The sequence below is a fragment of the Genypterus blacodes genome, unplaced genomic scaffold (assembly GCF_046128005.1).
Source record: "Genypterus blacodes isolate CSIRO-AG114 ecotype Tasmania unplaced genomic scaffold, CSIRO-AGI_Gbla_v1 ptg000022l_1, whole genome shotgun sequence".
NCBI classification, from domain to species: domain Eukaryota; kingdom Metazoa; phylum Chordata; class Actinopteri; order Ophidiiformes; family Ophidiidae; genus Genypterus; species Genypterus blacodes.
The window spans coordinates 756,429-781,638 of NW_027466835.1; the positions used below are offsets into that span (position 1 = coordinate 756,429).

A 25,210-nucleotide genomic window follows, 5' to 3' on the forward strand; every position below is an offset into this window, starting at 1 on the left:
TATTTACATAGTCCCCTCCAAACACTATACACATTCTCTCACCTGGTCGAACTTCTTCTGCTTCTTCTCCAGGTTTGACACAATCTGTCTGAGGTGGTCCTGGTCTACCAGCAGGTCATCCAACTCTTGCTGAACACGAGTCTTGGTTTTGTCCAACTTTTCGTAGGCTAAACATTTCTCATCCAGGCGCTGGTTTGTTCCCTCCAGGTCCCTTTGCAGCCTCTTCTTCCCCTCCTCAGCACTCTCCAGACAACCTGAGTCCTGCTCCACCTTCTTCCTCAGCTCAGCAAGCTACAGGGGAAGATGTGGTGTCACTCACATTTCAACGCTGTGTAAAAGTCATATGTTCTGCATGATGTATAAGATGTTGAGTCAAATCGGTTTTCTGCAAACAGCTTTCCAAATGTTAAGATCTCATCCCATCGTATGTTTTATGGAGCAAAGGTTGAGATCTTCGCTACCATTAGACGCCTGTAACCATACCTGAGCCTGCACTGTGAACAGCTGCTTCTCCACAGTCTTCTTCGCTTCTTCCTCTTCCTCCAGCTGTTCTCTCAGGTTAAGGTGTTCATCCTCCATCTGGCGCAGGCGAGTGTTGAGTGACAGTTTCTGGCGTGTCTCTTCTTGGAGCAGTTCCTATTAGAAACATTCAAAAGTGTAAAAGCTGTTAAAGAGTTGTAAGCAGCATCGACACATCTCAAGTGAAGTGTGTGTAATGTGAAATCTCTGAGCAGGTCATGTCTGCTGGGTGATGGTTTACCGTGGCATCATTCAGCTGGGACTCCACAACAGAGCAGTCTTTGGTTGCCTTGATAGATTTGCCCTCTACGTCGCTCAGCACCGTGTTTACAGTTTCCAGTTCAGCCTATGGTGAAAAACAAATAGCAGGCAAATCCTTTAATGTTCCGTTTGGACAGATAAACATATTTGCACTATACAATACGCTCAGTTATGGAGCAGATGTGATCCAATATCACTAAATGTCAGTAAAGTCAGATCTATTCCACTTCCTGCGTCTTATACCTGCATTTTGGTGAATCTCTCTGCCAACTCCATCTTCTGGCGCTCGCTCTCGGAAAATTTCACCTGCAGCTCCTGGACCTGACCCTCGGCCTTCTTCCTACGATGCTCAGAATCTCCTTTACCCTGCATCAGAGTCTGCATCTCGATGACCAGCTCGTTCCTCTCTGACTCCATAGCCTGTTTGGCCTTCTCCATTGACACTTTGTTCTGCAGGAAGGGTTAAACATGGATGAGTGTTTTTTACAGCCAAAAAGAAAATGTGCAGGATATAGACACAAGGGGGAAAATGATCAAAACAGAAGCTAGATAAAGGAGAAAGAAACTATTCAAATTACCCTCTTCGCCTGCTCCAGCTGCTCATTGAGCTCATCGAACGCCTGACCGTGTTTTTGCCTCATCTCACCCAGCTGCTGCTCGTGGACTTTGGCCTCATCATCCAGAGTCTTTTTCAGATGTGCCACCTCCGTCTCACGCTTGCTCCTGAGGTTGAAGAGCAGAGGGTTAGTTTGTTTGCCATGTGGTATACATCTTTTGATGAGCTGTCCCTAGATAGAATGTGTACCTGAGTTCCTGCTGAGCGGCTGTGGAGTCCAGAGTGTCCTCAAGCTCGGTCTTTAAGGCCTCCAGCTCTTCTCCCAGGTCCCTGCGGTGCTTCTCTGCCTTTACACGGGCCTGCCTCTCCAGCTCCAAATCCTCCTGTAGCTCAGAGAGCTGGGCCTCCAACTCGCGGATCTTTTTCTGGGCCAGGTTCTTTTGCGCTGCCTCCTCCTCAATCCTTAAAGGTAGGAACAGGTCGGAAACATCAGGAAAATGCCTCACAGCTATTACCGTAGATGCCAATAATAATCTAAATCAAACAAGCTAACTAACGTGCAAATATTGCAATGTTTCATGACTAAGATTCATCGATACTTTATTTATCACAGACAGGGAAATTGTTCAGTCACAGCAGCATAACAGTCGTAATAAATATAAATAAAAACACAGCAGTAAAAATACAAAATATTCATTTATGTCCGTCTGTGTGGTGAGGTGTTGTAAAGGGACATAACAGGCAGGAAGGATCTCCTGTATCCGTTACTGTAATAAGTTTACCAAGTCTGCTGGTGTCCCTGGCTCCGATGCTGCTCCCCCAGCAGACTACAGCGTAATAAAGTGTACACACACACACACACCTGGCTAGAGCCGCCTGAAGTTCCTCTTCCTTCTTGGCGAGCTGGGCACGGAGCTCAGCGATCTGGGCTTGCAGCTCAGCAATCTGGTCATGGATCTCAGTGGCGTCGCCCTCCAGCTTGCGACGGTTCTTTTCCAGCTCCTGCCGCTGCTTCTCCTCCCTGCGCAGTCGGTCTGACAAAAGGAAAGAACAACAAATGATAAATTATCTGGAGAAAAAATACAACCAGACCTCTCCGTCATATTCAGCCTGAGTGTAGGAGGAATCAGATGGATATGCAGTCCTACCCTCCAAGTCTGTGATCATGGCCTCATGTTTAGTCTTGAGTTTCTGCAGGCTCTTGGATTTCTCCTCCTCCTCTGCCAGGTTGGTGGTGAACTCAGAAATTCTCTCCTCCATTAGCTTTTTCTCCTATAATCAAAAATATAAAATATTGACATCCTTGAGCTTGGGCAACAACATTGATTTCAGTATCAAGAGGGGAATTCATGCTTGCGCTGCCCAATAATAAGCCAAGTTAATTTGTAAAACCCAATATCACATACAGTACAAATGTCTCTAAGGCCCACAACAACAAACAAGCTCTCTAGGACATCAAGGAACAATCTTAACATGTAAGGAAGGACTTGTGGGAGGCATTCAAAGTGAGATTGCCTCTCTCTGACCAGCCAGGTGTCCAACCAAAGGTGGGAAAAGACTTAAGCCTAAAGAAATGCGATTGATACAAATCATATTAACATTAACAAATAAAAGCATAATACACTTAGTCAGTGTGTTTAGATCTAGAGAAAACCTGGAAATCAATATTCCAGTCGAGAGCTGAACTCCCCCATCAGCCAGGAAACTATAATGTAGTGTAGGTCATCCTAACCTTGTTGAGTTTGTTATTCTGGTCTTCTAGAACCATAACATCATCATCTATCTTCTTCATCTTAGCCTCCACAGTGACTTTCTCCAGCTGGAGTTTCTGTCTGGCAGCCTCCTCCTCATCCAGCTGCTGCTCCAGGTCCTGGGTGCAGAAACAGAGGTGTGTTTGACTGTGCCAAATTGGAAATCTTTGGTGGGTCATGAATAAACTGAAGCTTCCCTTTACTCACTGTGATATTCTGCTGCATCTTCTTCTTGTCTGATGACAGATGAGAGGCTCGCTCCTCCTCCTCCTCCACACGAGCCTCCAGGTCATGGAGGATTTCCTCCAGCTCCTGCTTCCTTGCAGCCAGACGGGCTCTCATCTCCTCAGCTTCAGCACACAGGTCTGTTTCTGCCTGCAGTTGCTCCTGCAGGGCCATCTTCTCAGCATTCAGCTATAAACACAACAGAGCAAAACCATTGTTTTGGTATAGAAAACCTCAGACTGGCAGCCAAGTGTTAGGTGAGCTCCCAATATTCACTGATTGATGCTGAATATTTGCTTTCATCTCCCTACAGGAGACAAAATAACTGAGAACTTAAACGTTTACCTGCTGGTGTTTATCCTCCATTTCCTGGATCTGCTGCTCAGCAAACAGGTGCTTCTCCTTGACTTTATTGAGCTCTTCATCCTTTGCCAGCATCTCCTCTTCCTGCCTGCTCACTTGCAGCAGGGGCTTCACCTGGTGACAAATGGTGAAAAGAGGGGGAAGTTAGAGAGGACGAGTAAAGCACAGTCGGTGACAGCGAGATTTTGACTTTTCAGTTACAAAGACACTGGCTAATATGCTGATCAAGACTTAAGTTTCACCTTGGTGAAGAGTCTCCACCACTGCCAATTCCTGAGTTTAAGATACGCAGCACAGTTCCTCTGGATCACCTTCATTGCAGTCAGCTGCTGCTGCCTCTTGGCAAAGGCTCTGTAAGGCAATATCATATACACTCATTTTCTTTTCACAGAAAGGTGGAACAACATAAATGCCGACTATGTCCATTATGCTTTTTTATTATGATTTATTAACATAGCATTCAGTAGCTTCAGCTGTATCCAAACTGTACTCTTGAAAACCTACAATGTGAAGATGGTTTCTTACCTGCGGGCTATATAGCCTCTGCACCAGGCCTGGAAGCTGATGATGATGTCAGTAATCTTCATGTCCCTCTCCTCTTCCAGGTGAGCAAGGACTCCAGCTCTGAAGAATACTTTACTCTGGCCAATCCGGTACAGGTTTGGATCCAGCTCCAGGCTTCTGATCTAACATGACAGAATACGTACTGATCAGTCAGACGGCAGAGGGTTTCATTTGTGTCAATTCTTAACAGTGTGTGTAGGGATATTGTAGATTAGTACCATGAGCACACAGGCCTGCTTGCCGTCCATGAAGCCCTTGGGGATGGCGTTGGGAGTGAGGATCTCATACCTGAGCGGGACACATGATGGGATTTTTGTTTTACACATGCCTGCTAGGCAACAAGCAGCATTAATGGGAACCGTGTGTGTGTGTGTGTGTGTACAAGTCCGTCACCTCTGTCTGAATTCCTGGAAGACGATACGGTTGGGGAATCCCTGTCTGCAGATACGGATCCCTTCCAGAACACCATTGCACCTCAGCTGGTCGAGAACCAGGTGTGGGTCCAGTTTACCAGCCTAGGGGAGACATGACACTTTTGTTTAAAAGCAGTGCGACCAAACAGTGTCACCAATAAAACCCAAAGACATTTCACTGATACGTTTACGTTTGTAACGGTAGATAGGGACCCATATGAATCATACATTTATCTTGTATTGGTTTATACTCCACATATCAAACTGCAACATTTACATAGATAAATTATTGTGTCAATACCTTTTTCTCGTGGTTGGGAATAATGCAACGGACAAAGTTGGGGTTTGTGTTCCTCAGTGTGGCCATGAGCTTGGACAGCTGCTCTTTGTAGAGCTGGCCCACAGTGCGGAACATGCCCTTGCGGGTCTTAAAGGCACCGGGCATCTCCGACATGCCAGCCACCTTATCCAGACCCACAATACGGTCCACTGAAAGAAAGAACAATAGAGGGAACAAGAGAATAGAAACTTCAGTGACATCATTTTAATCATTTGAATATTTCACAATGCAAATTCAAATCAAATGCACGTCACGGGGTAGAAAGAATATGACCATTGGCCCTCCACTTCCTCTTGGCAAACTTACACCAGGAGAGAGCCGAGGTCACGATGTTCATGAAACCACAACCAGTGAAATACCACACAAACGGTGAATGCAGAGGGATGGGGAACGCAAGGAAGATGACAGAGGGGAGTCGCTAAAAGCCAGTGAAGTGTGTGGAGAGTAGAGTCACACAACAATTCAGTGCAGTGGGTGGAAGGTGTTTGTGTATGTCAACCGTTAGTAGATATTTGAGTGCAAACTATGTGAGGTGTGGTTACAATGTGTGTGTGTGTTTCAGGGGAGGTGACACACGTGGGGCGTTGCAGTGGTCATGTTTTTTGGTGATGACAAAACCAAACCAAACCCATGCAGTATATACCCATCTCTGCAGTACCAAAGACCAACACCAGGGGGCCCAAACCACACTATTTCACAGAGGGAGAGAAGGAGAGTTCATTGACAAAGCAACAGGAGGAAAGAACCACTAGAAGACAGGAATTCACTGTACACAGAGCTGGTGAACTCCACAGAAGAGCACTCACAACATTACTGAGGTTTTCTGTAAACAAACTGCTTAAGGTAAACTTCAACCTAGGCTTGATCATTAGGAGAAATGGACGGGCGGAGCAATGGAGAGAACGGTCAGGATAAGATGTGACAGACAAAGAATGACGGGGGGAAAAAATGAAGAAATGAAAAGAAAAGCCTGGTCACCTGAGTCTGAGTGTAGAATAGGAAAACGCCGATAAAAATAGGCTCTCTGACAATTCTTTACCTCTGAGACCCAGTGAAAATAAATTTGGGAAAAAGAAATAACAGACAGACAAAATGGGGCCGTACAGAGGAAGAAATGGACGGCACATGGGATTTGGAAGGTAAAAACAAAGGTCCGGATACAAAACAGAGAGAAAGAAAGAACTATGAAATGCAAAACAAACTGATTCCCACCATGGAAAAATATTTCCATATCAAGACACCACCCCTGCTAAATGAATACTAATACTGGGTGACCAGAACACATCATCTGGCTGAACTCACCATCCTTCCAAAGCTCAGAGACAAACTTATCAGTGGACATGTTCAGCAGCGTGGCAACGTTGTCATTCAAAGGGTCCATGTTCTTCATGAGCCACTCATCAGCCTTGTAGTCCACCTGGGGGAGAGACAGATTAAGTTGAGGAAATTACAATAATGAGGGATTAAACGTACGAGAAAAGGTAGGAAATGCAGCATAAAAGACTAAAATAGACCAATATTATGATGGAATTCAACCAAAAGGTGAAAGCAATGCTGGATAAGCAGCCAATGAGGATGCATTCTCAAACCCTCCACGTTTACCTTGCCAGCATAATGCATAACACAGAAGTCAGCCTCATCCTTCAGTTTCTTGGGCTTGTGGAACTTGGGGTGTTTGCCCTGCTCCTGGGCCACCTTCTCCACAAAGCTCTTGTCTGTGGCTTTAGGAAACCAGCACTCTTCATCCAGCAGAGCCAGAATACCAGGAGGACTCGCCTAGACACAGAGAGGAAAGAGTACAGACCTTAATGCCCGAGTGTGTATACACATGTGTGTTTGCATTTGTTCTGCAACCGATGCTTTATTTGAGCTTGGAAATGAAATGAATGGAAAGTGAATCGAATTTGCAGTCTCACAGGCTTCTCGATGAGGTCGATGCAGGGCTGCAGGTCCAGGCCAAAGTCAATGAAGCTCCACTCGATGCCCTCCCTCTGGTACTCCTCCTGCTCCAGGATGAACATGGTGTGGTTGAAGAGCTGCTGCAGCTTCTCGTTGGTGTAGTTGATGCACAGCTGCTCGAATGAGTTCAGCTGAAAGGATGGCGAGAAATGCGCTCATTAAAACCTTTAATATACATTTGTGCATATTGGTGCAGCTGCATGCGTCGTGTTACAGTGAGGTAAGTCGGAACAGTTCGCTGAGCCTTTTACCTCGAAGATCTCAAAGCCGGCAATGTCGAGGATGCCAATGAAGGAGGCTCCCTGTCTCTTGGTCTTGTCAAGAGCTTTGTTGATTCTCATGACCAGCCAGCGGAACATCCTTTCATACGTGGCCTTGGCCAAAGCCTCCACAGCAAACTCGGCTTGCTCTTGAGTCTGGGCCTTCTGAACGTAGTCTCTGCCCACCTTGATCCTGGGTGACAGGATGGCTCTGGTGAAGTCTGTGACACTCATGCCCATAAGGTGGCACACTTTCTGAGCAGCTGTGCAAGAAATAATTGAACATTGGAAGATGGAAGGAGAAAAAAAAGGAGGAAAGGGGAAGATTTGATTAGTTTATATACTGTACTTAACACTGGACAAGACGTTCAGATTCTGCAGGGCAAGGCAACATGCCAGAGCCAGCTGTGTGTGCTGAAGGATTACTTCCAACTCACCCGTGTTGTCAGGCATGGAGGCCTGGTCTGTGTGACGCTCTTTCTTGAAGCTCATGTTCCCGAGCTGAAGCACAGAGGACACCACCTTCAACATGCCTGCACACAGAGACGTTGCATCATAATGGGAACACAAACAAGCTTCTTTGCAGTACTGAAGAAATAGGTTGAAAAAAAGTCATTACATTACGTTACGAGCATTTGGCAGACGCTTTTATCCAAAGCGACTTACATTACATTACCACCCTACGCAGAGGGGGGAGCAATTGAGGGTTCGGTGCCTTGCTCAGGGGCACCTTGGCAGGGACTCGAACCGGCAACCCTCCAGTTCCCAAGCCAAAGCTCTACCCACTGAGCTACTGCCTTCCCACAAGGCAGTAGCTCTAGGCGGTCCTACTGGAATTTTATGCCACCTCCCTTACCTATCTGCTCGTCTTCAGGGATACTCATGATCCGAAAGGCCTCCATGGTCTCTGTGAACAGGTCCTTGTCCTGCTGCCCAGGAATTGTGACATTTCCATTTGACAGGAAACGGTAGTTGTTGTAGCCCTCAAGACAGAGTTCAGCTGAGAGAAAAAGGTTGGAAGGAGATAAATGGCAAAATGGAAGTTAGAAAGTTTCAGATCAAAAACTTATCAGTGTGCAAGACAAACAAAAACAATACTGCTTTGTGCAATAGGTCGCTTACAGCGCAATTTATCTCCAGCCCCCGTGAGCAAATAGTAGAAGACATGAAAAGTCCTCTCTTCTTTGGCCTGGCGGATGGCACGGGATTTCTCCAGCAAGTCTAGGGGTCAGTGTGTCAAGGACAAGGTTTGTGATAGCAGCTATTCCAGAGCTCTACAAGCCAACACGAGCATAGTAGTGAGACAACTTCAGGTTAATATGGACTGTAACAGAAACTGAACAGACAGTATGAAGGATACAGGTTTCAATGTTGGCACCAACAATATAACCATTGACATCAAAGTTGATCCTGATGAATTTTCCCTAGAAGGGGGTGGGAAGAAACAAAAGAATGAACACTCACGTGACAAAACCATTCCTAAACCAGTGAAAATCAACAACTAGCTTGAACTCTTACAAATCGAGAGGAGTTGTCATTTTTGACGGTCTTGGCATTTCCAAAGGCTTCCAGGATGGGGTTCGCCTGCAGCAACTGCTTCTCCAGCTCCCCCTAGTGGAGATAAAGAAAACGGAAAACAGGGAGAAGAGAAAGTGTTTTACATCTCCCACCAGCAAACACTTCCCGAGTGTAGATCCCACTGTGGAGCTTGTGGTTGCCACTCATTACTGTGGTATAATGACACAGCAGCATGTCTGTTTATACATGATATACTTACTTCCAAGCAGAAGAGACAGTATGTCATTTACAAATGACATGCTGTCACAAAGGAGGGATGAGACATTTATAGTAATCGTGAGCAAAACACGGAAACACTGAACCAAAGCATTTGCCCCCACACAAAACATGTTAGTGCACAAACTTACAAACTCCCAGAGGCCCAATGACGCTCAACCCTTCACCTGATACCCACAGCAGAACAATCCAGTGAACCCCAAGCACAGAACAAACCTGCCCTCAGCACATGACATGCTTACATTAAACCCTCACAACCAAGGTATTCTGAACCACAGTTAGCCTTTGCACACGTCTACACCACATGTTATGTCAAATGCATTACACCTTAGCCACATTATTCACCATTTAGGATGGTGTGTACATATAGGTTCATCCTGGCAAAAGAGCAAGCATGAACACATTTTCTCCAAAAATGGTTTTGTTGAGCATGTGTGCTTTTTCATCGATGTCTCGCTCATGCATCACATTTATACAGATGCATGCACATTTTCAGACCTGGGAGCTACCCGGGGTTTCATATGAAGGGTTTTCCACCCATTTGGCTGAAGATCACCCAAGATCCACCTGGCAAAAACATAGAACTGCATCACTTGCTGTTGCAGTGATTCACGGATAGAGAAAGGTGAAGAGTCTCTCTGTCAGAGGTCAGTGGATGGTTCGGTTAATATTTGACATCCATGAGTCCTTTTATTCAGCTTTCCTGTGTGATACCAAGATCACAAACTTAAGTACCAAGGTCATTACAAAACTAATCCTAATCCTTTAAAAAAATCCCTTCCTAAGCGATCATTTTGGTGTATATTTAGGACACACGTGTGCAGAAACAGGAAATCAATCCCCATGAATGATAAATAGGTTATCAGCGTCTCTCTTCCTGAACAGGTTTTGATTAGCTGGGGACAGAGCCTGTATCAACACAAGCACTGCCCAAAGAAAACATCATATGCAAAAAAGGTAGGAGCAAAGGACACTTATATTTTGGACTCGGGGAACACAATGTAGCAAAACAAAAATATGACAAATTCAACCAGACAGTTGTTTAAATAGATTTTACGCCAAGATTTTATACTGGCTGGAGGAGAACCGGTAACAAATTGCTATAATCTTTCCGCTTTCCTCCCACTTGTCCCACTATTGTCTGGGTGGATTTTTCAAAAGGAACACAGTGCTGCGGCTGATCTTGCAATACAAACACACAAACAAAAAAAACCCCCCAAACACTCGCCCGACCCTTTATTGGCTAGCAAGACGAGCCGCCTCTGCCCTTCAATAAATAAAAGTGACGCCCATAACAATTACACTCCAAACACACGAGGAGACAGCAGGGGAAAAATTGGAGGATGGGGGTTTGGGGTGGGAAGCTGGAGGAAGGTGATGACAGAAGCAGGTGGGGAGGAAGGGCGAATGGAGGGAGAGATGTAACTCACATGTGACAGGATCGAGCTGTTCTGTTGATGGGAAGAGAGAAATACAACAACCTCAAAAAAGGGATGATGGATACAGATGTGGTTTGAAATAAAACTCCACTGGGAGATTTGAGCAGCATCGATCATGAAGCTGGCAGGTCAGAGAACAGCAGTGCAGGTTTAACACTGTCAAGAGGCTGGATTAGGTTTGATTTCTGATGAAAGGCCACAGTTAAGTCGCCAAATAGATTACAGATGAAGTAAGAACTCCGGCCTGTACGAAATATCTGCGAGCCAGACAGTAAAGCTTTTACATCTGCACTACTGTTTTCCATGCCTCCAGGGCTCACAAGTCAATCACCACAATTTCCCTTTTAATGACATTCATTTGTATGGCGGTAGTACGACAGAACATTTGTCTGCTGTGGAAAACAAGTTGTCTGAATATGACAATGTGATGATGGATTAATAATCATGTAACGTTAAAGAGCTAGCTGCAATGGTATAGTCACAGACACATTCATATTGTCATAAGAGTATAGAGTACAAAAGCAGTTGATATAGTAAAGAGAAATAGGAACATGGTGTTCCTGTAAGATAAAGGCACAGGGGGAATTAGGAAATGTGCTTCACTTCAGATGGAGTGCAAGATTATGAACAAAGAAAACTATGGGGAGGGAGGTGAAGATTGAGAGATGAAGGCAACCTGATGGCATAAGGCAAGTACAGGAAAGAAGGTTTAAAGGGTGATTTGAAGGCTTGTAGCCGAGAGCCAAGACTGACCTGATCTTTCTTGGTCTTGTGAGACGAGGCCACATGAGCCAGATACTGGATGACCTTCTTGGTGTTCTCCGTTTTACCAGCACCAGACTCTCCACTAGAGCAGACCAACGGAAAAAAAAGTCAAAGAAACAGAAAGCCTGTGCAGAGAAACTAAGGGTTGACAGTGGCTTGAAATGCTGTGTAAATGATCTGTAACTCACGTGCAAAGAATGGACTGATCCTCACGATCTGCAGAGAAGATGTTAAGAGAGTTAAATATATATAATATTTGCAAAAAAAACACAAAACAAAGTTGTGCATTATAATTGTACACTTGTTATCTAGAGAGTACATGCTGTTTTTCACTGTTACAGGAAGTACATTGGTCACAGGCAGGAAATCCATATCCGGCTTGCTCCAACTGGAAATGGGTTACTGCAGGGCTTCAAACTAACCAGCTAATTACCCGTTGGCTCCTGTAATGTGGTCTGAATGCATTCCTAGAGTCAAGCATGTAGAAATCTAGTACAAAAGTGGGATGGAAGTTGGTCATGGTGTGCAAGGCACATGAAGAAAACCACGCTGAGACGGGATGTAATGCAAAGCCAAGAGAGGACATTCAGGGAGTAAACCAAAACATCTCACAATACAATAACCGTCCAGGAAAAAACAATTAGTTGAAGCTAACAATGCTCAGTTTTTCTAGGGACTGCGAGACGTGTTGACATGTCAACTTGACTTTAACAGGGAGAAACAAGCTGATCCTCAACAAAAGCTGAACAGGATGCTTGCCAAATGGCACTGTTCTCCTCAGAAACACAGCCACAACTAAAGCACAGAAACAGAACTTATATATTCAAATGATAATAGAGTTGAAAATAGAATGAAGTCTGGACTAGAGACCGCAGCATCTTTGTCTTACTGTATCTATTCTAGTTCCAGAAGGATTGCAATGTCTTTCTATTGATTTGTGGTTGAAGAGAGGATAAACACTGCAACTACATGGATCCTGTGTTCATTTACAGTATAAACTTGGATGTACAAAACAAACAAGAAAACATTTTAGGGAATGTGACACATATGCATGAATCCTAATCACCATGACTTGCAGTTTATAGCTATGTGGTCACACTCCATACAGCAGCTTCATTGACAGTTGAGTCGGATTAAAAAGTAAAGGGGGGAATTTTCTCCAATCCCAAAATGAGTTGTAAAACCTGTGGGCCAATTGACTAAATAGCAAATGACGCTATTAAACATTTTAGTTTAAACTCCTCCTATAATGTTTGTGACTCATCTGGGTGATTGTGCTGGTTTGCAGCAGGAACTGTGACTTACCCTGCATCATGCTTCTGTAGGATGTGTCGGTGATGGCGTAGATATGGGGAGGCATCTCATGCCTTTTCTTGCCTTTGTACATGTCAACAATCTCCTCAGAGTAAATGGGCAGGTTCTTGTAGGGGTTTATGACGACGCAGAAGAGGCCAGAGTATGTCTGTGGAACAGTTGGAAACCGTGATCAATATAGCTGCACTTAGAACACATGGAATAAGAAAGAGTGAAGAAAGGAGAAAGAAGGGAATGGTAGAGAAGGAGGGTTTAATAGAACTTGAGGTGTGTAAAGATATAATTAAAGAGCATATCTGAAATGGTTGTATACAAGAGGAAAATGGAGATCTGCACATCTGTGTGTAGTGGAAGGAACAGGGCTGGAATCATGACAGGGGATTGCCTGGTTATTTGACAATAACCAGGCAATCCCTCAGCAACACTGAGTTGAGTTTCTCATGACTCCCATGGTTTGGTCTCCTTTGTGCTTATGTAATCTAAGCCCCACCCTCGATGAGTTAAAACCGACGAATGACCTTGACATTGTGAAACTCCAACTACTTGAAACGCTATCCAAGTCGTAATTCAGATCACTGCTGTGGTATTATCTTTTTTGCTTTCAGGCCAAGAGTAAAGCCTTTCTCCATTCCACCCTTAACTAATAAATCCACCCATACCCTTTACTGCTTACAGTCGACTCCTACTATCACTTATTTTTCTCTGCACTGCATTCCTTTGCTGCCCTCCCCATGTCTCTTGTGCCCTGATCTGCCAGGCATCTCCTTCTCTTTTGTACATACGCTCTCTCTCTCTCTCTTGAGAGAGGGAGAATCTAAAGCATCGGGCGTCTGGAGGCACTCAAACCAACCAGAGCCTGCCCCCCCACCTAGAGGGATAGGGGGGACGCAATATCAGGCTGTGTTGACGTGACCGGGTCACAACACAGCGGAACAGCGACCTAATCACTCCCAGCCCTGGACATTGGGATAAGTGGCATTAATTATGGTGGGCAGTATATAGTTATAACAAGATTTACATTCCATGTCCCTCTCAGCACACACATACACCCTTAAAGCTACATCTCCATGCTGCCCTTCATCTCCCCCTCCGGACAGCATTGTTTCCTGCTTCCTGTTTACAAGAGAACTCCAAACACAGAGAAGGGAGCAAGAGAGTGCAAGAGAGACAGCGAGAGAGAGAGAGAGAGGGAGAGAGACAGAGAACAAGACAGTGACAAAAGAGGAGTACGAAGGAAAGAGCTCTTGCATATGTAAACATTTTTTTCAGTGACAATTAGCACAATGGATTGTCCTAAACAATGGGGCTTAAGGTGACGTTAGGACAGAATAATACATTGGTTTGGAGACTGGCCAAGGCGGATTCTTCCTACAAGCAAAAGGGTGCCTTTATAGCAATTCTGGAAAAATGTATCAGACAATCCACATGGAGCCTAAAATAATCATTCGGTTCATAACACAGGAGAACCACAGGAGAACCAAACATAATGATTTCATAATGTGCTTCCATTTTATACTGAGGCGCATAGCACAGCATGGCCTCTTAGCTGAATTGCTGGTAGCGGGGATTGTTTCTGTGGGCTGAAATGGGCTCATACTCACATAAATGAGACCAGAGTAGTATCTCTCCTTCAGGTTGTGCAGCACAGACGCCTCATTCAGGCAGGTGAGTTCAGCCATGTCCTCCACCTTGCTGAACTTGGGTGGGTTCATCTTCTGGATGTCGTCCTTGTTCACCCTCACCTTCTTACCGGAGTCTGCCAGCTCTACCATACACTCGTCTCCGCGCTCCTCCCGCACAGTGCCGGCTTCGAAGCCCAAGCGCTCCGATGGCACCCATACCAGTTTCTTGGTTGCCCAGTCGGCCTGCGCCAACGGGTTGTTGACCAGTTTGCGGTCCACATACAGGAACTTGTCCGCGTCCGACATGGTAGCTGCGGGAAGAGGAAAGAGGTTTCGTGGTTAGAGGTGTGAAATTTAATCAGTGTTAGGAACATAACAAACCAACAATTCACCTGATGCTCAAATCAGATACCAGGTTGATTAAGATAATTTCAATGCTTTCTATACATCACACAATATTCAATGTAGTTGAGCTCGGCTGCCATTTAGAAAAAAAAAAAGGTTTGTTTGCTCCCCCATCCTGTCTCCATATGCAACCTCTGAGGCATGCAAAGGTCACCATGGGATGTACAACAGAGCGTGTTCCCGCAAAGTTGGGTCACCATAAAACACATCCATGTCAAACAAGGCGCCACGGTCCTGCACGGCCAACTGCTGTGGATCCTTAACCAAGCCTCCAGCTGTTGGGTCAGTGGAGTGTCAGGGGAGCTGAGCCAGAGCAGAGATCCAGGATCGTTTCTCGGAGGCGGTGCATATGTACTGGCCAAGCTACAATTTTAACAACGCAGAAAGGCCACAGTGGTTCACTGGTCTTTGGTTTATACTGTGAAACTTCCATGTAAACAGTTAAAATACAACTAAGGACCTTTGTGAATCCCTGTCACCGTCATTTGGAATGCATAATTAATTAAAGGCAAAATGCCAAAATCATGTCAGATTTGTTTTAATGGACAACATGTGCTGACCGGTTTATCTAAACAAACAGTCTGGGGAACAGCTGAATTCATTGTGTGCTTGAGGTTCATCTTCATACAATTTATGTTTACCAATGGCGTGATGCATTAGGTGAAAATCAGGTTGAGGTGGGGGGAAGGCTAAAGTGTCGTTTTAAAAAGATCACCTACATAAAACTTTGAGATTGGGAGGGAATAAAGCATGGGGCTAACATGAGAAGACTCCATATGATGAACGGCGTCGTCAACTAAAAGAAGGGAGCTTGATGGTTCTTCATGTGTGAAAGCTCATAAATCAGCCGCAGGTGACAGGGAGTGCGGAGGGTTAACCTATATGAAAGGTGACTGGACAAGTATTACCAGTACTGAGGGAACAGAAGACAGTGTTGCGTAACCTTTAGCCAAGCCACCCTACTCGACGGCAGGAGTCGTCGGAGCAATTAACTGAACCAACTGTGCTTTCACTGACAAGGGTGCCCCTGACTTAACAATCTCAATTATCATTCCGACACAACAGGAGCATGACACCATTTTCCCCAGCGGTGCCGGGGCTGTTAGCCTAGCTTCCTCAGATGTTACCTGACCCTGCGAGGGAACACTGAGAGCAGCTCCACAGTGCCCTTGTTTGCGTACGCTGCGCTGCACGTATGCAAACAGTACGGAAATCAGAGCACGGGTCAGGACCAGCCTATTCTTACACCATTAGCTTGAGACAGTTGACAGACACATGCGGATCATTTTGGCATGCAAAATGTGCACAAGTGGGGACGCTTTGCTGAAGATGCCGACAGGAAAAGCTTAGTCTGATCAAATCTCAACTAAAAGTGCTCTTCAAGCTAGATAGCGGACACAATGTGCCTGCTAAATCCGACACTCTAAAAGCATTGAGGCAATAAGGTACAATGAGGTTAGATTCATTACCAGAGGAAATGAGGTTATACGATTCCTTAGCTTTGCGAGAGAATGCTTTGATGTTTCTACCAATTTACTTAAAAGTAATACCGATCCATTATTACTTCTTTTCGAAAATGTTGTTTTGTTGTTTGGCCTTGTTTAGTAGTGGTAGTTTTAAAGATACAATTACTGTTACCCTTATTTAAATAGAGTGGATCTTTCTAGTTGGGTATCATTTTGACACTTCACCCCAAAATTCCATTAACTGAGGCTTCGCTCCAGACAAAACATAAACTGCAATTACGAGGCATTGCTCAACTGAACTGAGAAACAGAAATGTGACAGACCCTTGAGAAACTTAAGGAGAGGAGGACCAGAGCAGAGGTTAGTGTGTTTAACAGGGTTGTGTCTGCTCGGACCGTTCCAGAGCATTAACCTCCATCTGGGAGGGGAGAGCCATTCTTCTCATGACCCCTGCCTCGCTCCGTCCTCCATCAACGAAGTCTGTCAGGCGGCTCTCCAGCCTGTGTCCGTCACTAGCCCCCCTCTCCCCCAACTCTGCATGTGTGTCTCCCAACACTGAACCCACACTGTAACAGAGTGTGTGTGTGGGGGGGGGAGGACACCATTACAGTGGGCACCAGTGCAGTGCCTGTCCCTCCCAGTTGGCCCCCTCGCTCCCTTCAGGGCCCGACTTCATCCCTCTAGTCGCCATTCTCTCCCTCTCTAGCAGCCGCCCCCCCTCCTCCTTCTCTGTTTATCCAGGCGTTTCAGGGTCGCATTCCTCCCATACTTGCCCGTTATCAGGGAGAGAGAGTGAGCGAAGGAATTCCACAAATTTCTGTCCTCCATCCACCATGCCCCCCCCCCCCCAGCCTTACATCTTTCTCAGGCCCATTCTCTGGCTTTCCTTCCCGTCTTCCTCCATTTCCCGTCACATCAGCAGGACACATGTATGCACCTTATCAGTTTTATCGCTCGGATCAGCATCACCTCACGCTAGTAACACGCCGATGCCTTTCTCTCCTCCCCGTGTGTGTTCCCAAAATCCATGAAACTTCAGTTGACCATTAACTGCTCTAATACATTTACAGCTAAGTCACTTGGCTCCGTGCAGGGTTGAGTACAAGCTGTGACTAATCCCTTTGGATATGTTTCTTGCCAAAAGTAAAACAGAAGAGGCCGAGCACGTGTTGACTCACATCTGCAACATTTCACCATCGGGTTCAAGGTGGACGGAGACATGTTGTCCTACATGAAAGCTCTGTCTCAAACAAACACTTCTAACCATAAACAGACACATGCGGCTTTAGAAGAACACTTAAGCACGATCGCATAAAATAACTAATTTAAATCAGAGTTGGTTCGCAAGAAACAGAGTGTGACTGTTTATTTCCAGATTACCTCCAGTTTATTATTTGTTAAGGAGAAACGACGCAAATTGTAAAAGATGCATCACAGGCTGTATTCTCTGTTGATGCCTGCCATGGTAAAGTCACAGCCTGACACAGATAAGTCAGTGACACACTTCAAACGTCCCACTGCCTCTCTTGAGAGCGACAGGAGGACTAAAATTATTCTTACAGCTAATCTAGGTTTACGAGATGTGCTCTGCATGGAAGGTGCAAAGGGGCCTTTTCTTATGGAATGTCTACAATGAGAAATGGATGTCGATTTGACATTGAAAACACAACTTTGCACACGTTAAGATAACTGCTGCCTCGCAGCCAAATTCTCAATCATCCGCTAAGAATCGAGGCTTTTCTAATCCTGTGTTGCATTGAAATCACTGCGCTGCGGTAGGAGTGATCTCTAGTCTTAGCGGTTATTTACAATGAGATTAAGTGGCCTACTGATTCATAACATGGATTACTCATTAACTGAATACAGAGCAATTGGTAGGACAAGGACACCGTTATCCCAAATAGATCCCTGGCAAAATCCCTGAACTTTATGGAACCTGTATGAGACACTAAAGGATTATCTTCTAAAAATAGCCAAATGAAAATAGAGAGTTAGCAATAACCTGTCATAGCAACAGCCTACATAATAGAAAAAGCAAAGGTTAAGAGAGCACAGGCTAGTTTTAGATTGTGGTCTCCTCATAAGAGACCCAAATGTGGTTGTAAAGAGGGAAGTGGTGTCATAGTGGTGTCTTTGGGAAAGAAGCAGAAGAGGAACAAGGAAGAAAGAAAATGGAAGAGCAGCTGAGCTTCTCCAGTCCCCGGTTGCCCTGGTCGGCATGAAGACACCCACCCATCTGACTCCCTCTTATTCTCTTCCACTTCAGTGACTCCCCCTTGACTGCAGCGCCGCAAGGTATGTGCTTAGTTATAGTAAAGGCCAGAGTGATACTGTCTTGGGGCGGGAGCTTCTACTATGATATATATATCATATACAGTCCGGTTATGTGCATCCCTCACGGCTACAGGAAACCGTCAAACCAGCTGTGGCGTGTTGACCATCCCATTGGCAGGAAGTCACGCACCCTGTACCCCCCACCCCCATAAACTGCATCAGGTTGTCCTAAATATCATTCACTGACCTCATTCTACTCTTGTCCTTAACTGTCCTCCTTAAACTGTGACCATCAACCTAAACTGCCATCACCCTTATCTGTTCGGAATTCTTCCATTTGTAGGGCCTAAGGCAGAATTATAAATGCTATTGAAGCGGTCAATGGTTTTGAGCTGGCACCCCCCCTCCCTCCCCCCTTCCCCCAAAAGTGCAGAGGGTGGGGCAAGGAAAAGGAAAGAGGAAATGACAAAGTAAGAAAACTATTTTGCCATTTGTGGAACTTGTTGTGTGGATTCTTTCTTTGAGGAGGGAAGGTGGTGTTTTCCTGAGCACACGCAGAGCCGCTCCAAGGGCTGAGTAGTAAATTAAGCTTGTGCTGGAAAATAAACCACACTGCATGACAGATCCTCATCCCCTTTCCACATTATTTTTCACATTCCTGGCCCGAGCCGGATCCAATTTCACTTTGAACTGCAGGCCGGCCTGTGCCATCTACCCGTACCAGCTTTAGACCCCTATTTGGTCTGATTAAAGGCCTCAGCACTTCATCCACACAACAGCTTCCCGTGATGATAGCACTAGGTTCTCCATAGCACTAGCTTTCCATTGCATTGACAGGGGATATTTAGGTAACTGGAAAAAGTAACGCCTTGGTCCTACAAGCAGATGTTTGCCAGGATAAAAACAAATTCCACATCTATGATTCAATCGATAAATCTGATGATACACTGGACTAGATTGCACAATTACTTAGCCCTTCAAAGTGTTATTGACCAATAGGTTACGTAACTCAACTAAAAGAACACATAAGGCAGCCAAATGTTTTTAGTGGAGCAGATTTTAAATCCTCCACTGGGTACAGACAAGTCTAAGAACCAGTGAAGAAAATGTCTCTCCTGTGTCTTCATGCAGCTCCAGAACTTAACCACCCACCCTGTTTGCTTGTACAATTCATATCACCTTTTATCACCAGCTATACAAGGGCACTCCAACTGTGCTCGGAGCCACTCGCAGACAATCCCATCGAAAAACCACCTCAAGCAAAGCAATCACAGGTGTCAATGAGTGGAGATTCATTTGGACTGATAGGTGTCAGGGGGAGACACAATATGCAGCACGATTCAAAGTTCACAGTGCAAAGAATTGTGTTTTAAGAGACCGAGGTCAATATCTTGTGTAATCTCGAAAGTATCAACTACGTCTTTATAGTCACACGCCAGGTGTGTCGGTCACACACGCCCAACAACGGGCAAAGTCTATTCTCTGACCTGTAATACACGGAAGGGTGTTGTGTCTCTTATGCATGAAGTAATGTCTCTCAGTGCTGTAAAACACATGGCTTTGCTTCAAACTGCAAGTACATATTTTCACAGTCCAAATGAAAAAATTAAAAATGACTCTACACACCAGTAATCTGTGATAAACCACCAACAGTTCTTCCAAGTGCAGAGTAGGCGTATCCGTGGCACAAACCATTATCACAAGAGACTTCCTCAAGGACCGTCATTCCCAATCAGCATTGTGAACAAGGCCTTTTTTGTATGTAGTCTAAGTCTGAGTGCAGCCATTTCCTGGTATTGTTAAGTGCCACTGAAATCTTACAGGTGCAGGCTGTGTGAGTGTGGGGGTGGGAGGAAAGGATGGGGTAGTGGTAAAAACACAAACTGAGGAAAGGGAGGAGAAAAATAGAGAACACAAAGGAGCAGAGAGCACCTAGAAAGGACTGAAGGGAAGAATAAGATGAGGCAGAGGAGAGAAACAGACCCACAGCAGAGAAGAGTAAGACAAATGAACTGTGTAGGGATAAACAGCTGGGTCCAATCGGGTTGACGCAAAAAAATTTGTCGTTTCTGCCTGCCAATGTTAATGCAGAAACATAGCGTTCTCCATTCAGACTGGGTTGGTCTCTTTGCGTGAATGGATTTCATGCCGACTGCAGGTTACCAAGACATGTACAGTATGACACCACCAATCAGACAACAGCGACAAGCATGGCCGGCAAACGCATGAGAGATTTACTCAGAAATGGTAACAATAAGGTTTCTTTTGGCCTTAGCACATAAGCCCTTATTATTATCCAGTTTATGGCAGCATTAAGACATTGTATCTAAAAGGTAAAGTTGGCAAAGACAAGTTTCTTCGAGATTCATTTTGGTCTTCTCCCTGCACTGACAATCTACATTGAGGGCATAAATGAGTCATGCCACCACATGCAACAGACAGTGGGTTAGAAGGTTGTTAACATGACCTTAAGACCTCGAAACAGAAGGCAACCGGGGTCCAATTTACCAGACTGTGTCATGCTGCCCTTTCCAAGTAACAATCGCACACATACCATTACATTACATTACATTACGGTCATTTAGCAGACGCTTTTATCCAAAGCGACTTACAATAAGTGTGTTCAACAAAGGTAGATACAAGAACTTCAGGTCACAAGAAATCGTAAGCGCATTTCCTTCCTAAACCAACAGCTAAGAGCATAACTAGAGCTAGAGTAGAAGTGCAATAAGTTAGGTACTATGATGAATGAACCAAAAAAAAAACATTACATGTAATCTCTCCCAGGCACGATCGGCATCCTTCAATGAAACCTAGATATCCACAGGCACAATTGTTCAGACATCATCATTTCTAGAAGATTGAATACGCTTGCACGCCAGCTCCCTGTTCACATTTTAAGATGCCTGCATTTAATTTTGTTTGGCCTACAGTAAATAACTCTCCCAGGAGGGCCTAGGCTTGCGTACGGACATTGCTGACACATGAATGGTGGAATGTAACAATCTCTGCAGGGGGGCTCCATAACGGCACTGAAACTGCCAATAAGTGAAAAGAACAGGCCTCCAGAGAAATCATTGCACAACGCACTGCCAGAGCTTAATTCATTACTCGACTGCACTGACGGGGTACGACATACTGCCTTAATGTCCTCCAGTGAGCCCTTTAAAAAAGGTAACACAGTGTTACCAGCCTCAAGACTTGAGGCGCGGCACAAACCACCTTTCCCCCTTGGTTGAAGTGAGAAAAGGGCAACATAAGGGCCAATAAGTATTCCGGCTAACTTTCAAAATAGGAATATTCAACGGGCACCTTCATAAACCAAACTATGTACATCAAATACCCAACCGTCATACACCAAGTAACATTCAAACCACATTCGCACAACATCCGTATGCATAGTTCAGGGCTGGGCTGCTCTATGAAACATCCTGTCATCCTCCCCCCACCATAGGGGAAAACATCAGTGAAGAAATAATGTAGATTACATTTCACTAAACACTAACATTTATACAACGCGGTTTCCATAATAAGTGCTACAACATAATTGATGACACCGCAAGTTCAACATCTACGAGTACGAGAAAACTTATTAGCCTGGCAAGCTCAGTTGGGGATTTCATAGTTTCTTGGCAAGGGACGTGAGCTGGGCAAAGGTGTATGGTTATGATTAGTTAAATTGAAAGCCAAAGGGTGATGTTCACTCCCTCTCAGAGCACTTTGGACAATGGGAAGCAGACTGAGATGTTGCCTCGCCAGAGTTGTTAAGTGTTCTAATGCCCAAGCTGACATGACAGAGGGTTGAGGCCTTAATTTGACGCAAATAGTGCCACGCAGAGCAAACAATATGTACACAGAGGTACATAGACCCACAACATATCTAAATCTGATAAGGGTCTGGCACATTTCAGTCTATCGTGAAAATGTGTGACTGGAACAAACTGTGTAAATTAATAAATATGTGAGTTTGTAGCATACCATTAGGCTGAAAGAATGAATGAAACGGATATTTGATGTACTGCAGATTTGAACAGATGATACGAGAATATAGGTAAATAATATATCACTGAATCAGTCTACAATATGGGCTATAAAACTGTTTGTCTAAATGACCTTGGAAGAAGTCAAATTACGTGAGATTACAGATATTTGAAGTCTCCCACAATTGCAATAATAGATCCACGTGAGACAAACCAACGCCCAACTTGGTCGCAGGTAATTCCATACCCGATTAAACATTGATCAGTGCTGAAAGTAGCTGTACTTTAGTGGGGAAGGTAAGCTAATCACCCCGTTTTTGGTTAACTAAATCAATCCCAAACGTATTGCTTACCCTTGTTGTTACCCGTTTTTGGCATTTGTGAAATCTTTAAGGGCCCTGCACTCCTTTAAACTGGCAGAAAGTGCACAGACGCAGATGGCATGGTTGAATGAAGCTGAGCTGGTCAGCGGTGGAAAAGCACAGCGCGTTTTCAGTCCACCAAGAAGTGACGTCATACCGCCAGCCAGACGTTTGAGAGGCCACACACAGCGTCAGTTTCTGACCATTACGAACCCAAACCTTAACTCAAAGACGTCACGAAATTACGTCCCGTTAGAGTGTAAAGTCGGTGCTAACTTTCCACAAACACCGGCCTTTTCTCTAACTCATTCAAGCGAGTCACTTCCTGGCGCTGTGGTTTAGCTTCTCTCTAGCTACCACCAAGTTCACGTCATATTCCACCCCCAAAACGTTACACTGGTACATACGTTTAAGTTCAAAAACCGACAATAAATGTACACGCACGATGAAAAGTTACACGAAAGTGGTTTTAAATCTAGCAAAGAAGCGCCACTCCACCCGACGAGGTTGTTGAACTTGAGCAGTTTCCGTCTTCCTGGTTAACTGCACTTGCTAGCGGCATGAGTCGGGGGGGACTGCATGAGTAATCAAAGAGTACATAAGAAAGCAGCACAAGCAAATGTGTTTGATTTGAGAGAATTACCTGCTTTGTTCAGGTGCAGGACGCCTTTCAGATAGTGGCTAACAACAACCGGGTGACTCAGTCAGTGTCGCCGTAAGTCAAACTTCTTTTCAGGTCGACGGCAGAGAGTTCAGGCTAGACTAAACCACTCGCTTCCTCCCTCTCTTTCTGTGATTCAGTCACTCTTTCTCTCTTTTTTTTCTCTCCTTCTTTCTTCTTCCCTCCCTCTTCCACTGGCCGCTAGCTGGTTCACGTAATTTCACTCTGCGTAGCCACTAGCCAGCCGGAGCCGGGGTGCGGTCCAGGACGAGGTGGGTCCGGGCCCTCAGGGTCACGCCCCTCGTCTCTATAAGCCAATGGTGTGACACTCCTCATACTTTGGGCCAATCGTATTCGGCTAAAGGCGGGGCTAAGTGGAGGAGTGACAGCAGTAGGGCAGGGCAAAGAAGTAGCGAAAAGAGTGAACTTGAGAGAGTTAGGAGGAGGAGGGGTGCCGATAAAGCGTGTTTAATGAGAGAGGTATGTGCATACTAAGGATTTTTATGACCATATAAGTACCCTTCACTTTCAAGATGGCCTGCATCATCCAGGTTCTCCCTAGTGTGTCATCAGGATCTAGTCTGACCTCTGGCTGCTTTGAAAACAAAAAGCTGTGAGAGATTTTAGGTTAGGTGGCTACTATTTCTGATAAAAAATATCACTTATCACTAAATGTGAATGGGATAGATTTTGCTATTCACACCTTAATATCAGCAATAATGGCAATAAAAATATCTTCTGCCAATGTGTAGAATTAGTTCAAACTATACACCTTGGTCCTTTTCAGTAGTAATATGGAGCTTTTATCAACATGATGATTATCAACCTGTCTACAAGAAGGTCAGAGGTCATGCTAAGCTTCACAACAGGGCCTCTTACACAGATAAGGTTTTATTGTGTCTCACTGTCTGGCCCATGGACACCGGGCCAGACAGTCAGACACAGCTTGAATCTATACTCACTTGAATCACTATGAATCATAGCCCCCTTTTAATACTCAGCCACCTTATCACCATTAGACATATTACATATATACATGTAAAGCGACTTGTTCTGTTCCTATGTTGCTGTACATAATAATCCCGTCAGAATTTCAGATTTCAATTTAAAAGTATACTCTCACTTAGCTGTAGTGCCATCCAGTTGACATGGATGTAGTTAGACAATGCAAATACAAAGAACATCTTAAGATAGAAATTCTATGTTAAATATATATTTGAAGATAGGTGAGTTAAGAAAACTGAATCTGAGTAAAATTATCCATGCATTATCCCATAAACACATAAACAGCACTTTGGTGTTGGTGCTCCTTAGGCTAAGATGAAGTATGAGGTACAACACATAAACATCACGTACACACGTCATGTGCCACAGCAGATTTACCTTCCAGGTAAATTTAGTTTCAGGACTAGACATGTTATTACTACATGGGAACCGCTGCGGGCGATAGCATAATTAACGACTTCAAATCACTCCTGATGTTTATTTTTCTTGCCTTGCTTCTAGACACTCCAGGTTAGAGGATGAGACGGGGCAGTGAACGGTAGAAAGAGACACACGGAGAAAAGGCAAATAAAGAAAACAAATGAGAGGTTTGTGGATGGGGGAATAGGAAAGTGAGAGAGGTTAAGAGTGAACAAAAAAGGGATGACTCCAATGATAGATGTGGAGATGATATGTCTCCCGAGTCAATGCCAAAACACACACACACACACACACACACACACAAGAATGGAACGATACAGTGTGAACCTGTTTACCTCAAATACTCTTCTGGGATTCAGATTTTGGAGATCTGAGCCCAATCCGCTGAGTGGAACTGAAGGCACAGGGCCAATGAACATGCCCCAACCAGCAGGGAGACATTAGCGATGGAAAACCTTAATTTTTCACTCACTCTGTATCAGCGGCACAAAC

General features: G+C 44.8%; 1 protein-coding gene across 2 annotated transcripts in view; it reads right to left on the minus strand.

Moving 5' to 3' along the window:
- LOC142992403 (myosin-9-like) overlaps nt 1–23,534 on the minus strand; it is a 28,087-nt gene extending 4,553 nt beyond the window's left edge. The window contains exons 1-31 of one of the 2 annotated variants that reach the window (XM_076142823.1): nt 23,276–23,534; nt 14,125–14,456; nt 12,515–12,671; nt 11,398–11,425; nt 11,198–11,291; nt 10,436–10,456; nt 8,730–8,822; nt 8,572–8,635; nt 8,334–8,432; nt 8,068–8,211; nt 7,649–7,744; nt 7,203–7,474; nt 6,909–7,082; nt 6,595–6,768; nt 6,295–6,409; nt 4,954–5,141; nt 4,633–4,754; nt 4,458–4,527; nt 4,201–4,361; nt 3,918–4,026; nt 3,658–3,789; nt 3,295–3,501; nt 3,069–3,206; nt 2,485–2,608; nt 2,199–2,370; nt 1,586–1,798; nt 1,359–1,503; nt 1,024–1,230; nt 761–865; nt 484–636; nt 43–291 (exon numbers count right to left, since the gene is read on the minus strand). In XM_076142823.1, coding sequence (XP_075998938.1) covers nt 43–291; nt 484–636; nt 761–865; nt 1,024–1,230; nt 1,359–1,503; nt 1,586–1,798; nt 2,199–2,370; nt 2,485–2,608; nt 3,069–3,206; nt 3,295–3,501; nt 3,658–3,789; nt 3,918–4,026; nt 4,201–4,361; nt 4,458–4,527; nt 4,633–4,754; nt 4,954–5,141; nt 6,295–6,409; nt 6,595–6,768; nt 6,909–7,082; nt 7,203–7,474; nt 7,649–7,744; nt 8,068–8,211; nt 8,334–8,432; nt 8,572–8,635; nt 8,730–8,822; nt 10,436–10,456; nt 11,198–11,291; nt 11,398–11,425; nt 12,515–12,671; nt 14,125–14,451 — 4,353 coding nt within the window. In that variant the 5' untranslated portion in view covers nt 14,452–14,456; nt 23,276–23,534. The remainder of the gene's footprint in view (nt 1–42; nt 292–483; nt 637–760; nt 866–1,023; nt 1,231–1,358; nt 1,504–1,585; nt 1,799–2,198; nt 2,371–2,484; nt 2,609–3,068; nt 3,207–3,294; nt 3,502–3,657; nt 3,790–3,917; nt 4,027–4,200; nt 4,362–4,457; nt 4,528–4,632; nt 4,755–4,953; nt 5,142–6,294; nt 6,410–6,594; nt 6,769–6,908; nt 7,083–7,202; nt 7,475–7,648; nt 7,745–8,067; nt 8,212–8,333; nt 8,433–8,571; nt 8,636–8,729; nt 8,823–10,435; nt 10,457–11,197; nt 11,292–11,397; nt 11,426–12,514; nt 12,672–14,124; nt 14,457–23,275) is intronic. The other variant, XM_076142824.1, reaches the window with a different exon arrangement.
- Nucleotides 23,535–25,210: the final 1,676 nt, after the last annotated feature.